The sequence below is a fragment of the Amblyomma mixtum genome, chromosome 7 (assembly GCF_055824585.1).
Source record: "Amblyomma mixtum isolate Tamu chromosome 7, ASM5582458v1, whole genome shotgun sequence".
NCBI classification, from domain to species: domain Eukaryota; kingdom Metazoa; phylum Arthropoda; class Arachnida; order Ixodida; family Ixodidae; genus Amblyomma; species Amblyomma mixtum.
In genome coordinates this window covers 61577134-61593695 of record NC_143018.1, presented here as the reverse complement: position 1 = coordinate 61593695, position 16562 = coordinate 61577134, and the positions used below count along the sequence as shown (strand labels likewise).

Genomic DNA, 16562 nt, shown 5'->3' with positions numbered 1-16562 from the left:
TTACGTTCGTGTCTATCGGCGAGTTTGACTAAATCCAGGCCACGTAGCGACAGTGCCGCGAACTAGTACAGTAAGGATCGCCGCCCGTGGATCCGTGTTGTTCGCTCCGCTGAGTCAGTGGTTCGCCGGCACATTTAAGACTTTGTTGTGAGAGTTTTCCTGTAAACTTCTTGTAAAATTATGTATTGGGAGCGCTACTGCATACTTACTAGCACGCTAACGAGATTGAAGAGTGTTGTTCTAGCAATGCAGCATACCCAGCAATTCTGGACGAAAGCATTCTTGAGCGTGAAATTGTTTATGGACGTAGTTTTTTTCATATCCTGGTTGATTTCCATATAACAATCAATATATCCTCAGATAACCCGACGGAAGTCTTGCTTTTTTTCTATTAACGTCTTTTTTTATCGACAAGATTCTGTGCAATATAGTGTGAAATCCGCAATTTTGCATTGTTTGGCTTTGGGCGGACCTATCGCAATGTGTGCTCTGCAGCTTGAGCAGCACCACGGCTGCATGTGCAGCAACGGCTTCTTGAATGTTATGCCGAATGACCAGCGCATAAGTCCGCAGATAGGTAACACTACCCATTTCACGACAGTGCAATTCAGACTTAGCAATGGCATTGCAAGAGAAAACAAGCAGAGGAGATTGTGAAAACAATTACCAGGCTCTGATGCAGCAGAAGCTTGCAGAGAAAGAACTGCAGTAATTGTTTGGCATTTATATTTCTGTGGCCGTCCTTTTCATCGTCTTTGTTATTTTTAATTTTTGTTATTATTATCATCATAATCCTCAGATAAGGGGAGTAATTCACGACATGGGTCTCTCCCATTGACCTTGTTACTTACAGCCGCAGCCATGTCGTTTTCCTATCTTTGGTATCCACTTTGACGCCCGTAAGACCATTGCCATTTCGGCTGATCCTACCCATGACAGTTTCAATTTCAGCTAAGGTAGAGAGAGAGAGAAAAGCGTGTAATAATGGTTGGGTGAGCCCTCATTCCAGGAGCCCATTGGCTTTCGCCGCCGCTCTCGCCCGGTTCACCAGCGAAAGCTGGTCTTCCATATGTGAGCTGTACAGCGCCGTCTGCCAGACCTCAGCCCTCCTCAAGTTCGCGCTGTTTTAACCGGCAGAGACGCAGGTTCGAACCCACTAGTACACCTTACTGGACTTCTTCAACTAGTCCAATTTCGCCCATTCTCACCTTTGAATAATCGGGCCCTGATCTTGCATATTTACCACCGTCATCATCAGAAGCAGCATCGCAAAAGCTGCAAATGTTGTGCTGGTGTCACTCAGAGTCTCCAGGGTTGAGCGGCCCCTTACATGATGTACCGCTTTATAGCGCTCACCACGAATAACGAACTTACAAGTCGTCATAATTTCACCGCTTTGCTCCGGAGTAGATCAGCGAACCAGAGCTTATTTCACTTTGAAAATTCTGCCTCATCTATGTGTTATCATGTTCTGCGCAGGCATCAGCTCCATTCGCGCTGACTCCCGAGGCCGGCCTCTGCCCAGCGCACGCACCGTCAGCGCGTCCATGTTCCTGGACCAGGACAGGCCGCACGACCACGCCTCCATGATGACCGTCGCCTGGGGAAAGTTCGTCTTCCACGACATGGCCCACACGGCACAGAGCGCAGGTGCGTACAGACCAAATGCCTCCGCTCAAAGCGGGAATCTTCCATGGGTATATCATTTAACTTTAAGTATCCCAGCATTCCTTTTGATGGGACGATGAGTAAGAGGTACCTTCTATTCTAATGCCCGGTCACGTTATAAATTTTCTCTTTATGGCACTCTTAGAAATAAGTGTCCGTGAGCGCCTGTGATACTATTTCCGATTAGGTGTCGGCCTTGTTGTTCTCTAGGACACATGTTTCATCTATGTTTTAGTTCCCTGTACAAGAATTTTATAATTGAGTGGACTGTCTTACTGAAAAGAGTGGACTCACCGTAGTTGTTGCAAACAAAGTAAAAGAATATACTGTATAATTCCTCGCCTTGCTTTTTGGGAGGCAAAGCGCAGTGCACTGTGATACGATCGTACAACAGCTCCGAGAGTGAAGCAGTATACGGGACTGTTACACAACCGCTAACTTGAAGCTCGTGGGCTACTCGCTCGCTTAACCTCGGAAACGAAACGTACGTACAGTCTTTGTCAAAAGTAACCAGGCTGCATGGTTTGCTTCTAGCTTGTATAGTGGAGCCCTTGTGGCATTCCTAAAGATCAAAACGTGCTGGAAGGTAGGAAGACCCCCAGTCCTTACCTTTAACGGCCATTCGAGCTTCAGGGAAGCTGCAAGGGTTCCACTGTATGAGCTAGAAGCAAACCATGCAGCCTGGTTACTTTTGACAAAGACTGTACATATACCCGATTCAACGGCATCCTCACTGGCAATCGTCAAAACGCCGCAGGCTTCGAGGGCTCCCGGCTCAAGTGCTGCGACGTGGCTGAGGGCTTCGAGCACCCGGAGTGCATGCCCATCGACATCGCGGCCCAGGACCCGTACTACGGCCGCTTCGGACAGCGCTGCCTGGAGTACGTGCGGTCCAGCGCCGCCCCTCGGGAGACTTGTGGACTAGGCCCCCGGGAGCAAAACAACCAGGTACTACCCCGTAACGGCGAGTGCATGCTGAGAGCGTATACCAAAAAGGGCGAGAAGCTTAGAGAATGGTGTCCACTTCTCAGCGAATGTGTCTTGCTCGCTGATTAGTAGCTGACGACCGAGTATTCCCTTTTATAATGAACTTGCCTGTACACAACAGTGAAACGTCTACAACAGCTGTATCTTATCGGTACTCACCTATGGAGCCTAAGCGTGGAGGCTAACAAAGAGGGTTCAGCTTAAGTTAAGGACAACGCAGCAAGCTATGGAAAGAAAAATGATAGGTGTAACGTTAAGAGATCGGAAGCGGGCGGAGTGGGTGAGAGAACAAACGCGGGTTAATGACATCCTAGTCGAAATTAAGAGGAAGAAATGGGCTCGGGCAGGGCATGTAATGTGAAGGCAGGACAACCGGTGGTCCTTAAGGGTAACAGAGTGGATTCCAAGAGAAGGCAAACGTAGCAGGGGGTGGCAGAAAGTTAGGTGGGCGGATGAGATTAAGAAGTTTGCAGGGATACGGTGGCCACAGCTGGCAGAGGACAGAGTCAATTGCAGAGACATGGGAGAGGCCTTTGCCCTGCAGTGGGCGCAGTCAGGCTGATGATGGTGATGACGGTGATGATGGCTGTACGCTAACTTTACTTCACTCAGAGCTATCTCGTTCCACAACACGGTGCGTACGCCCTGCCATCCCAGGTGACGTCGTTCCTGGACGGCTCGACCATCTACGGCTCCTCGGAGGCCGAGGCCAAGTTCCTCCGCGCCTTCGAAGCGGGCCAGCTGCTGAGCCAGCGGACGCCGGCGGGCGAGGAGCTGCCCCCGGCCGACCTGGCGACGCTGGACTGCCGGCGCAGCGCGCAGGACCCCCCGTGCTTCTCGAGCGGGGACCCCCGCGTCAACGCCGACCTGGGACTGGCCCTAATGCACAGCGTGTGGCTGAGGGAGCACAACCGGGTGGCCCGAAGCCTGCAGGGGCTGAACCCGCAGTGGGACGACGAGAGGACCTTCCAGGTGTGTGTGGGGTAGACAAGGTCACACCAGGATTAAGGAAATACCAGTTTTTCTCTCTTATGCGGAAAATAAATGGTAGCTACAGTAACATTGAACCCTCGCCTCCCCGTCCCCCATAACAGCGCCCGCTCTAAGGCTCACGTAGCTCACGTAGTGGGCGCATCTTGAGCGCGGCTGCACCCTTGCAAGCATTGGCCAGGACCCAGTTCACAGAGGCAGGCTTTGAAATTTTCGCATCTGAGCTTACTACTGCGGCGACACCGTATCTTATAGAACTATTGCTTTTAAAATAGCTTATCCCGATCGAACTGTTTTAAAGTGCAGTCTTATCCGCGAGCTCTCTGTATCTCTCCGTTGAGGATTGTACAGATGCTTACAAAACTTAGGCCCACGCTGGGCAGGAATTTCTCCGCCTGCAACTGCAGCTCCATCACTGGTACCTACACTCCTTGTGCACTTAAGCTTGAGCCAACTTTTACCTTTCTATATAATAAGATTTATGCCTTACTTCTGCAAGATAACTGGCTGGAGTTCTATATTGAACCTTCTAAGTACAAAAGTAAGCTGAACTTCTGAAGAACTTATGTCAAGTTATGTGGTGCTACACTTGTTCTCAAATGAACAGACTCCCTGCTTTGTTGCTGGTGGCAGCTTATGCTTTTGACATATGTCGTCTGCTTAGACTGGCAGTTATGGACGTGTGGTAGAAACAAGGCTCAGGATCTAAATAACTTGTCGCGAGTTTTGTTTGAACTAAAGCGACTAAAAGCACACCAAATAATTTTCTTGGGATACATTACATGCTGGATACTGGACAGAGCATAAGTAGCTGCGGATAATTATAAATCTCCTTGGAACGAGTAAAATAACTCAAGTTTGGAGTAATTTCTGTTGGTGGCTCTCGGCCACTGTGTAAATAGGTAACGTGCGCAATGCAATAAAAAATATTAGAGCTGTAGTTAATCAGACCAAAGCTAATATTTTTACAGATAACAGACAACTTCCCTGACCTGTTCTGTTCAGAGAGCAACGTGGTTTCCGTCTTGTTCTTTACCCATCTGTATTTGCATGCGTTCTCGGACCACCCACATATACAAACCGCCGTCACCCAGTCCTTAAACCTGTCCAAAAATCCCACAACGAAGCGGCCAAATTTCCTAGGCAAACCGCCTCACTTCACCACCTCTCACCACCAAGCCTCTGCGTGCGCACCAGGAAGATCAGAATAAGTGCGTCCGAGCTGCCCTGCCTTTAAAACAACGGAATGAGTGTTCCATTAAGCATGTTTTCTCCCCCTCTCCGTCCACCCTGCAGGAAGCCCGGCGCATCGTGGGTGCCGAGATGCAGTTCATCACATACAACGAGTTCCTTCCGGCGCTGCTGGGACCGGAAGTGGTGGAGCGCTTCGGCCTGCGCCTCGAGAACCAGGGCTACTTCCGCGGTTACGACGCGAGCCGCCTGCCGGGAGTCACCAACGTCATGGCGGCCGCCGGAACATGGGCACTCACATCCGCTTCGCCCGCGCAGGTACGCGGGAACCGCTCTTCTTCATCTTTTTTTTTTTAAACTGCGCTCATTTATCTTGCTATCCTCGCATATCCAGCCTGCCAGCGTGCTCTAAGCTCAGACCCCTTGACGGCAACGGACCACTATCGCCTTTAAGCGTGCTGCATGGATAATGGCGCTAAAGTGGACCTTAAGCGAAAGTTATCTCTACGCACTAGTTAGGCAGCAGTTAAAAGAACAAAATAAAAAAACAAAGACTGAAACTTTCCGCACCCCACCCCCTTCTTTCCCCTCCGTGTAAGTTTTTTTTTTTTTGAGGGGGGGGGGGGGGGGGGAGGAACGATGGAGCTAGCTGCACGCTACCCCAACTCCCCGCCTCCGTGTGACAGCACTCACTCACAGCATGACCGCAGGTGGCTCTTTCTCGAGAGCACCAACCAGGCGAACCTTATGCCTCAGGTCCACCTCGGCAACATTACGTCACTGAGGAGCAAGTGAGCTTGGGAGTTATGCGTGATGACGAACTAAGTCACTGACGGCGTTTACTTCTCAGTGTCCCTACCTATATTGTTGTAAAGAAACTGTACATGCTCACTGTCGGGAATCTGCGCAGGATGTGGACAGGTGATGAGCCTGACATGTCCCCTTGTTAGAGAATGGTGCGCTCGCGCAGGTTAAAGCCGAAAAATAAAAGCTACGATACCCTCTGCACTCCCAGACGCCATGTAATTACCGCACATCCGGCTCAGTACAGCGGCAGCAGATCGGGAAATAACGAATGCTCAGCCATCAGCTAAGGTTGCCAGCTTATAAACTTGAGAGGGTCCGTCGCTGTGCTCCTCCTGGTTCCTCATTCCTTCCCTGAATGGCTCTCGTCAGGAGCGCCATCAAGTGCATATCCGCCGACTCTAAGACGCCATCGGGATGACCGCAGGTGGAGCTGTTCGACCCTGGCCGGTTCCAGCGTCTGGGCAGCCTTCCGGAGACGGCGTTCCGACCCCAGGAGCTGTACTCGCGCCTCAAGCAGATCGCCGCCGGCGCCCTCATGCAGCACGCCCAGAAGATGGACAACTTCTTCTCGCGCCACGTGACGCAGGACATGTTCGCCGCTTCCAACAGGGGTGAGCGGAGCCGGCGCCTTCTGTTTGAGAGCGCCCCTTTTATGCGAAGCATATTGCTAGAGCTACCACTCACGCCGTCGGCGTGGGACCCCTAGACGTCACACCACGTGACACCGTGACGTCACACCACGTGACATCGGATGAGAGAGGCGGCCTCCACCTCGCGCCGTCGCCGTGGGACCCCTAGCCGTCACGCCACGTGACACCGTGACGTCGTCGTGACGATGCCATCGCACAGACGCCGGAATGTCCTCGAGCGGCATTCCCGCGCATTTCGAACGCGCGTTCACACTCGGTGTAGGTGAAACGCTCGCTCCACCGGGCAGGCAGACGCGGCTTCCGTGGCAATCCAGGCGCTCACCCAACGCGCGTCTCGGGGTTACCGCTGTAGCCATGCCGTTGTCTTCCCCCACGACGAAGGCTTCTAGTGGTTGTATTAAAATGACCAAGTATGCAACCAAGGAAAGCCATGTATTACCAAGCCTAGCCACCAATATGCTTCGCATCTGACTAGGCTTAACCTTAGCTAAGCCTCAGCCATAATTTTTTTACCAGGAATGCGTACCCTGTCTGCTTAGCGCGAGAGAAGATCTGTCCCAAACGCGTGCTTCACGGAAACTCTTCGATAACCCATGAAGGGAGAGTATAAGAAGGCAAGGAGTTTAAGCGTGCTAGGATCTGTATTATTGCGGTATCATTAGAAGCCCCATGGGGCCAAAATTCCTCATTGGTCATAAGATTCTCCTATTGGCTGGAGGGTAGTGACGTCACCAGACTACATCATTCCCATTGGTTGGTGGGAAGTGACGTCACCAGACGGGAGCATCCCCATTGGCTGGGAGGGAGTGACGTCTCTTCTGGTAAAGGCATCAGCAACTGTTAATGTTATCGCATTGCCAACACATACTGGAATTAGGTGGCGCGGTCAATTTTGTTTGCTACCTTGCTCTGGGGGAAGAAAGGAGAAAGAGAGGGGGTTCTCCTGGACTTTATGACCGCAGGCGGCCATTCTAGAGAGCGTCGTCTGCACGGCCGATATATTTCTAGTGGCTAAGGCAACACAGGCAACACATTCTTGGCTTCAGGTTAATGCGAGCTTAGTGCGAGCAACAAGGTTTTTAACCTTTATTCCCTCATACTGCTAAAAGCAACAGAAACAGCAGGAGCGCACTATCGACGCCAGCTTTGCATCTCAGCCGATGGACATCGGAATCGAGCATGCGGGCAACAACGTCCACGCAGAAAGGAGCGGGTTAGTAAAAGAGGAGAGGTGTGGAGGCGGGTCGGGGTTGGGAGGTGAAACGGAAAGAGGCCTAATAGTCAGCCTGCCGCCGCTGCCACGACTGAAGAAGAGAGGCGTCCCGCGCAGACAGCTTCCGGGTCGTCAGCGCTTCCCGTCATCGGCACTGCAGCACGAAGTACACGGCAGCGAAGTACACGGCGAGAGCAGTGCAGACAGCTGTGCACTGCCCCCGAGCCAAAGGACGCCGCTGTTGTCAGACAGCGCAAAAGCAATGCACTGTTGCAGCGTCGGTCCGCGTGCGAGGTTATCTTCCTTGCTTTCTTCTCACTTCCGTTATTTTACTTTGCGTTGTTTTCGATGGAATCAGGAAACAAAAGCAAGGGAGAAAGTTATTTCCGGTGCGCCTCTCTGGCTCGGCATCTCCCGTTTCACGTTGACGCTCCGTGCGTAGGCATTTCTTTCTCTCGTTATTTGTCTGCACGCGTTTCGTTTTAACCTCTGGTCATACCGGCGAAAGCTTGAGCAAGAAAAATCGTTTTACGGGTTTAAATAATGGCGCGGAATCATGACCGGTGTCGTGGAAAAAAAGTCTCAGTAAAGAAAATGAGTGCGCGCACCACATCATAGCCGGTAGAGGCCGTTCACTGCGTTGTACTCTGTGTGCAGGGCGCTGTTTACACTGCAACGAATGGGGGGCAAAAGTACAGTTGGATCACCTGCGGACAAAAGTAGCTAAAGTACACCGTCACTGGTGGGGGCTCTCCTTCTGCCTTTATCTCCGAAATTCCCTTCTCCACTCAGAGTAGCATGCCACAGATCTGTAAACGTCGGCTAAATTTTCTGCTTTTTTTTTCATTCAAGTGTTTCTCTCTCTCTCTGTCTTGTAGGCGAAAAAAAAAGAAGCCGATACATGGAGTCATTCGTTTTAACATGGCATTTTTCAGTTCGAAAGTGTAGGCTCGCTGAACACCCCTCCAAGTTGGAGATAAATCGATACGTTTGTCATCTCCCCGTTCCTGGAGATAGTAAAGAGTTCAGGGATCTGGAGCTCAAAATTTATGGTACAAGCCAGCGCAAGCGACCACTGCGATGTGACTAGCAATGGACACTCGCTTATGTTTATTTTGATGGTCGTGTTGCATACTATTGCGACTGGTTCTAACCACCGCTGAATGTTAAACTTCGAGTTGAATAGTATGCATACTTCTGCCTCTTTTCGATTTTTCTTTGTCTACTTCTCCCTCGGCTATTCCTCAAAAAAAATAATAATAATAACAATGCGTGTTTACTACAGCTAGGAAAAACAAATTTTATTGCGAAGAAACGCCACGAGAGGGCACTAAGCGTATAAAACTTGCTGGCGATGTGAACTGGGCGTTCGCATGCACTGCAGTACCCACCCTGTGGTGACCCGGCACCCAAGCCGTATAATCGAGAAGAGTTTCGGTCGGGACAGGGGCCGTTTAAATAAACCTTCCGCGTCGCCTCCGTTGCTTCCCGCTCTTTAATGAGCCCCGCGGATGTCATTTCGACGAGCGTTCGGGTCGATTAGCGCCCTCGGACGGGCATAATAAGCACCTTCCCTCCAACAACCGCAGGGAGATTGTTTTTCCACATTGCCTCAGCCGTCGCCCCGCGTACGTACGCTCCTTCGAAGCGAAGGTGAAATGTGACAAGCACAAACAAAACAGCCAACGAGATGACGGACAGAGAGAGGAATTCCTTTTTCTCCATCATCGATCCTTTCTCCGCCGCCGCGATGCGCGTCTTCATTTTCCCCTCCTCTCAGCGACGCTTCCCTCTTTCCCTCGCCCTCTCCGCTGCCGCCATCACCTTCCCGCTATGCGCCGCAATCTCCGCTCAACGCCGCAGCCACGCCGTCTGGGAGAACGCTGTGCATCGCCCCTTCAGGCAGCCGACGACATGCAGACCCCCAACCAGGCTTGTCTGTGCTCGGACCCATTAGTACGGTGCAGCCTTGTGGAGGCTAGAGCTGCCACTGGAAACTGAGGTGGCGGAATCCTTTCCTTCTTTCTTTCTTTCTTTCCTTCTTTCTCTCTTTCTCTGTTTCTTTTTTTCTCTCTTTCTCTGTTTCTTTCTTTCTTCCCTTTTTTCTTCCTTTCTTTGTTGCTTTCTTTCTTTTTTCCCCTCTTTCTTCCTTCCTTTCTTCCTTTTGTCTTTGCTTTCATTATTTTCGTCGCTTCTTCCCTCCTTTCCTTTTCGTCTTTCTTGACTTCCTTTCTTTCGTAATTAGTTTGTTTCCTTCTTCTTTTTCTCTCTTCTGACCTCATTCTTACAATAGAGGAGGCCAGGATGAAAAGAATTGAATAAAGGCTTCCGTGACGAAGCTTCAGAGCCCCTCAGCCTGTTGAGGACATGATGTCACGTACAAAATTTAGGCGAGCTGTGCAAATGTAAGCGACGGGCTCTCGGAAAACGTGCAAGAACGCATCCATAATCACGTTTGCCCTATTCTGTAGCAGTGGAGACAGTGAGGAATAGAGACAGAGCAGTAGCAGTATGTACACCCTTCCTCATACCCTCCGCTCTCGCCTCAACACAGTGTCCACTGCAAGTTCCACTTGCATGCCAGGACCACCAGATCCACATGACCTATCACAGGCCGCATTCTCTAGACCACTCCCTCTGCTGGGTCCACCGACATGGCATCCTCACTGGCAAGCTGTTGAACATGGCAATTCTCGGTCGCGACATATTACGACAAATGAGGCCAACGTTATTGACGTTTAGTCTGGAGGACGTCCTCTGCAGTGCTGTAGCTATAATAACTCCAGGGAATGTTTGCTACATTCGAATCGGAGAGAAAGCACTGACTAGTGCTACGTAGAATACGACGGTTAGCAGGCAGTACCGCGGGACTGAGCAGACGGAAGTTGACGAAGCTCTCCAACGCACAGCGCGAGAGTGTGGTGCACTTAGCACGAGGCGTGTTAGCTTCGGCGATAGCCTACTTTTTTTTTTAGCATAGTGGTCTCGCTGAGCGGCCCATAAAGGAGATCTGTTCGGGCAGCCGCGGGTTCGACTCCCACTCATGGATATTGATTCAATTTCTTTTTCTCTTTTTCGTAGTTTGGCCTCTACCTCAGCTGAATGTCAAAACTGGGCACCTGGCGATCGAAGCACGAGGTCCCATAGTAAAGCTTTCGCTTCAGAAAGTAGCGTTATTTCCTTGTAGCAGCAAGCAGAACACTTTTACGAACTGTATGCTGGTTGTCGGCAAGCAGAAATTTTTTTACGAACTGGATGCTGGCTGTCGGTAGGCTTAACATTTCACCTGTAATGTGTCTACTGCCACCTGAATCCATAACTGCTGATAGTTATCGTGCAGCCGAGAATCAGGCAGGGAAGCTGCCGCGGTGGCTCAGTGGCTATGGTGCTCGGCTGCTGACCCGAAAGACGCGGGTTCGATCCCGGCTGCGGCGGTTGAATTTCTTTGGAGGAGAAATTCTAGAGGCCCGTGTACTGTGCGATGTCAGTGCACGTTAAAGAACCCCAGGTGGTCGAAATTTCCGGAGCCCTTCACTACGGCGTCTCTCATAGCCTTAGTCGCTTTGGGACGTTAAACCCCATAAACCAACCAACCAACCGAGAATCAGGTGCAGGGTAATTTACCGGGATTGGAAGGCCCTTACTTGCTCAGCTGAGGGATATTCATTGCTTGCGGCTTTCATTGATGATGATGATGATGATTATGATGATAATGATGACGAAAACGGTCCTCATTATGAGCGGTCTTCTTCTGTTTCGCCCGCAAACGCGGTTCCTTTCAATCTCCGCGCACAGTGTAGTCTACCGACGCTGTGGTGCGACGGAGCAGCGCGCCGATCGCCCAAGAAGGCGGCCGAGTGGGAGCCTCGTGTTATGAGGGGGAGCGATCGATCATCCGCACCGGTCCCTTGTGACAGACCGCCGCGACTTGAGGCCGCGTGTCTGGCCGTCGCGGCGGCGGCATAGCAGTCGTCGTGGTCTCCGAATCGCGCGACACGGGTCGCGTGACAACTGCGTGCGGGTCGCGAGAAAAGAGGCGGTATATAGGCGACCATCCATCAGCGATTATGCGGGACAGCTCGGGGTGACGTTGTAGATGCGTGGTGGCAGTGTGTGCCGCCACGTCGGGTCAACACGCGGGCGGCAGGGGAAGAGGAGAGGCAACACGTGTATGGCTTCGTCGTGTCGTGACGCAACAACGCAGCAGTCGAGCTCGCAGACGAAGAGATGAGCACTATCGCCCCTCCACGTGAGGGACACGAATGTCTCGGGTGCCGCTGCTAAGACGATCAACCCCGCCACCGTCTAGACTGACACGTATAGGTTTCGGACGGATTGCGAATGCGTCTGGCAGTGCGTGCGTGCGTGCGTGCATGTGTCTTGCGGCGGTCTGACGCGTTATGTTTTCGGCGTTTCTCTCTACGGTGACAAGGAGACTTTCTTCCTGGTTTCAGCCGCATATAGTCGAAATAAACGGCCATTTGCTCATTAGCATCCACCCAGTTATGCCGTAGTCGCCCGTTATCACCATCCCTCACCTCTTCCTTTTCACTTCTACACACTGCCTGCTATCCTTTATTTCCGCTGCCCCAGCTCAGGTGCTTCCAGCAGCGATAGCAGACGCCGGGGTAGCAAAAATTATTTTACCTTCCACATTCAATGCAAATAAAAGCCACTACTACTACCACTACTGTTGTGTTGGGTGGCAACCAAAGCTCGCGCTCTCCACCAAGTTAACGAAATTGTGCCAGGCCACGTGGTCTAGATGTGACTGGATCATGTGACTTTTGGGAGTCACCTGGGAGCGCGAAAGTTCGATTAACACTTTTATTGACTTTACTGAGGCTGCGTTGAGGGTGGTGACTGTACTGTGCACTGTTAAGGTATAAAACTGGAGCGCATTGATTGATTGACAGGTAGGTCTTTATTACTATACCTGCCCTTTATAACGGACGGTGATTGTTGACACCTAGCTGGTAAAGCTTCTAACAAGTCTTCTTAATCTGCGACAAACCGATCTCCTTCTCATTTCGACTAACATACTCCCTCGCTCACATCCTACAATCCTCTGACCTCAGTGATTGTTACTGCTGTTTTTTGGTTTTAAATTGACTAAAGCCAGCAAGCATTGTTCCCCAGCTCCGCCGGCGCAAACCGTTCACGTCTCACTTTGCGGTAAAAAGTAAAAAAGAAAATCTAGTCAGCCTCACATACGTGACTCATATGTAAACGGCGAATTTGCCAGCCAAAGTAAACCCCTCGAGGCCTTCTTCCAGGATCTGACCGCTTCCGAAAGACAGTGCCACAAATGACAGCCGAATCGTGACCTTCGTTCCCCGTTCTGTGCATGCTGCACACTCGCGGGCACATTTTAAAGAGGAACCGCCACTTCAACGGCACTGCCTCGCGTACTTAAAGGCGCAAAACGCGAGAGTCAAATCCCCCCCTTACTCCTTAGTTTCACGCTCCCAGAGCTTCCAGGGGACATCCAGTCCCAGCCTGTTTAGATTACACCGTAACGAAGAAAAATGGAGGGACCGCGCAGCCCGCTAGCGAGAAGTCTTATCAACGCCGCGAAAAAAACAAAACAAAACAAAAAAAAAAAACAAGAAATGTCCGCGCATTCTTCTCTCTTCTTATCGTTCCACGTATACGCATCGTTTCTTTTGCTCTTCGAACAGATGCTAAGAGTGAAAATCCTCTCGTGCAATCTGCCCGATCCTCGAGAGGGAAAAAAGATCCCTCGGGGCCGCGGCGCAGGCGAGAGGCGACGACCGCGGGGCTTCGTGCTTCGCGCGTCAGACGTCTTTTCTCGCGTCTTTAGCCGCTTCCCTGCGCGTTCTTTGTTTTCGATTCCTCGTCCGTTCAGAGAAGATAAAGCGTAAGAAGTGAAGATGAAGAAGACCAACGAGAAGACAAGGATGCCAGCGCGTTTGCAGTGAGCCGTGAAAAATGCCCTCGATCGCTTGCTTCGAGCACGAAGTGAAAGAAAAGAAAAAAAGAACAAAACGGAAATGCGCCGACCGCGCTTGCACTTCGTGCTGGCAGTTGCGTGCAGTGTAGGAAAGGCTGCAACAGCAGAGCTTTCGATCATGAAACAAAACTAACATGCCAGAGTTTTCGATCTCATCAACTGGCTGCGATATGGTTTCATGGTTTGGTTTTTTGGGCGTTTGACGTTCCAAAGCGACTCAGGCTATGAGGGACGCCGTAGTGAATCCAGAAATTTCGACCACCTGGGGTTCTTTAACGTGCACTCGCATCGCACAGTACACGGGCCTCTAGAGTTTAGCCTCCATCGAAATTCGACCGACGCGGCCGGGATCGAACCCGCGTCTGTCGGGTCAGCAGCTGAGCGCCGTAGCCACTGAGCCACTGAAGTGACGCAGTTAACTGATCTTTCCTGTCCTCACAAAACATCATTTTTTTTTCCTGCGCTCAAAAATCCGCCACCATGTCCAACATTCTCGGAGAAAATTTTTGAAACTTCGAAAATTGTAAGGCACTGTTACGGAAATATTGAAGGTAATGGTCCATTATTCTGACATGTAGCAAAATCTTTCTTCTAAATTGCTTCCATCGATCGCATCGGACAGTTAAGACTGCTTCACCGCTGTGGCTCACTGGTTATGGCGCTCGACTGCTGACCCGAACGACGCGGGTTCGATCCCTGCCGAGGCGGTGAAATTCCTATGGAAGCGAAATTCTAGAGGCCCGTGTACTGTGCGATATCAGTGCACGCTAAGGAACCCCAGGTGGTCGAAATTTGCGGAGCCCTCCACTACGGCGTCCCTCATAGCCCGAGTCGCTTTGGGACGTCAAACCCCCATAAACCAAACCCCAAACCAAGTTAAAACTGCCATAGAAAACCAGTAGGGCAAGCTTTTGAGAATATAAAAAACTTTAATAGAAAAAAAAATACATGGCTGCCGTCGGATGATTTGAGGATATATTGAATGTCATAGGGAAATGTTACACTGTATGAAAAAGCTGCGTTCATAAATAAAATATTGTCCCGCTCAAAAGTGCTTTTGTCCAGAATGGTTGGGTATGTCCGTGAACCCTGTGAAGTCACCGATCTGCAAGTGCGTACAGAACAATTCTTGACCAAAGCAAAACCGTTAGCTTGGCACCACTTTACCCTCTTTTTTTGGCTCTCCTCACTGAACCCTGGCCTATCCCCCGTCTTGGGTGTTTACCTTGTCACTAAGGAAACAACAAGGACAACATGGCAACAGAGCATGTGCGGGAAATGAACGAACCTCTTCGTCCTCAGCTTTCAGTCTGCTTCTGCAGAGGAAAGAAGAGGGAGACGATGCGTGGAGTTGATGAAAAAAAAAGTCTTCCCTTGGCGTTCTCGCCCGCAGTTCATCTATTTTATATGGCGTGTGCACGTTCCCGTATTAATAATGCACCCGAGATATATTGGGAGTCGCGTTCCCGGCGCCCCGACGTAAACAACCGAGACGGGCTTATGCCCCCCCGCGGGACTACGTCGCCCGATCGATATAATACGCTTCCAGGCACGTTCCGTGGACCTCCGGAAAAGCGCAAGCACGGATGTGTGCAGCAAACAAACTCGCCAGAATCTATACGTGTCTAAGCTTCATCCTTCTGCGCAATTTCCGCCATGGTTTAGCTTTGGTTAAACCTGGTGTGCAAGCAAAAGCTTCACTGCATGGCTACGCTAAGAGCGCAGCTTGTGGTTGAAGCAATGACGAGACTCATAATTTTCTTGGGGGCATTTTTTTATTGCTCATTTTTTTTTTTTGCTTGGTTATCCCTAGTAAAACTGTTCCGTGGTCAGTATAGTAGTTTGTCGTAACTTATAGGCGGGGCTGTCCTCGCCTGCATATATGCCGCCTCGCCTCCTCGCCTATATACCTCCTCGCCTGCATATAGCTTGCCGTCCCGGTTAGCTCATTGATGTAGTCGAGAGTTTGACGGCATACCGTCTGGTCAGGAATCATGGTGATGAGGATTGCTGGTCACTGGCCAAAGTCAAAAAGATGGAAAGACGTTTCGGGAGCGCTACGGCTCATTTGTTCACTATATCTATATCTATGTTCACTATATAGTGAACAAGGGAGCCGTAGCGCTCCCGAAACGTCTTTCCATCTTTATTGACTTTGGCCAGTGACCAGCAATCCTCATCACCCGGTTAGCTCAGTTGGTAGAGCGACTGCTCCGGTGAAGCGGTGGTCCCGGGTTCGAACGCCGGACCAGGACGAATTTTTCTTTAACTAAGATTCTTCTGAGGAAGTTGTATAGCTTTCATTTGTAGCCGTGTGGCTGTGCTCGGGTGGATGTTAATGAGTAATTATCCCCTTATTGCATATATATATATATATATATATATAGCAGTCGACCGCATGTCATGACGTCATCACCACATCAGCGTGTGACGTCACAATGACGTCACTCCATCAAACTACAACACACCATGGCTTTACTGTGGTATGACCTCTAACTGGCCATTTCACGGTCGCTGAAGGCTGCTCTGGGTAGCGTAGCAAAGCTTTCGCTTCAGAACTCAATGAAGTTTTGGCTTTTTACAAGCGATTGATACAAAGGTGTCGACGACGGTTTTAGAAAATCCACGCAGCCCTTGCATGTGCAAGAAGTGAGTTGAAGCAGAATTGGAACGGCTTCTCGTAGAACCTCGTATAACTCATCAACATGGGTGAGGCACGAAAGTGAACAACTAAAGTACCACAGGTCTCATCTCTGCGGCTGATTTAAATGCTCCTGGCGCCAACAGGCAGCCGCTCTCGTCTTCTGGTCGAGGATCTTCTGTGTAGGCTCGGAGCTAATTCGCTTAAAACGCCACCACGCAAAAACCCAAATTTTGCTGTGCTTTTTCTCGCCTCTATAACCTTGTTCGAAATAATTTTGATTGTAAATACAGCTGACGGAATTTCTCATCGTAAACGGTTTTATGCATCTCATTTATCAGCACTTCATTTAAAGCACGTTTTCAGTTAATTAACAACATTTCTTGACCTCAGTGACGTGAATGACTGCTCTGTAATGATGCCTTAAATATCTGGCAACTA

At 50.4% G+C, this 16562-nt stretch overlaps 2 protein-coding genes across 2 annotated transcripts in view; one reads left to right on the top strand and one right to left on the bottom strand.

Annotated features, from left to right (window-relative positions):
* The window catches only part of LOC149336261 (solute carrier family 60 member 1-like), a 309160-nt gene that overhangs the window by 204372 nt on the left and 88226 nt on the right, over positions 1 to 16562 (bottom strand). The window lies entirely within an intron of this gene.
* The window catches only part of LOC149336264 (uncharacterized), a 102709-nt gene that overhangs the window by 76505 nt on the left and 9642 nt on the right, over positions 1 to 16562 (top strand). Inside the window, exons 3-7 of the mRNA XM_089552794.1 lie at positions 1480 to 1650; positions 2426 to 2616; positions 3313 to 3627; positions 4942 to 5154; positions 6068 to 6254. Coding sequence (XP_089408920.1) covers positions 1480 to 1650; positions 2426 to 2616; positions 3313 to 3627; positions 4942 to 5154; positions 6068 to 6254 — 1077 coding nt within the window. The remainder of the gene's footprint in view (positions 1 to 1479; positions 1651 to 2425; positions 2617 to 3312; positions 3628 to 4941; positions 5155 to 6067; positions 6255 to 16562) is intronic.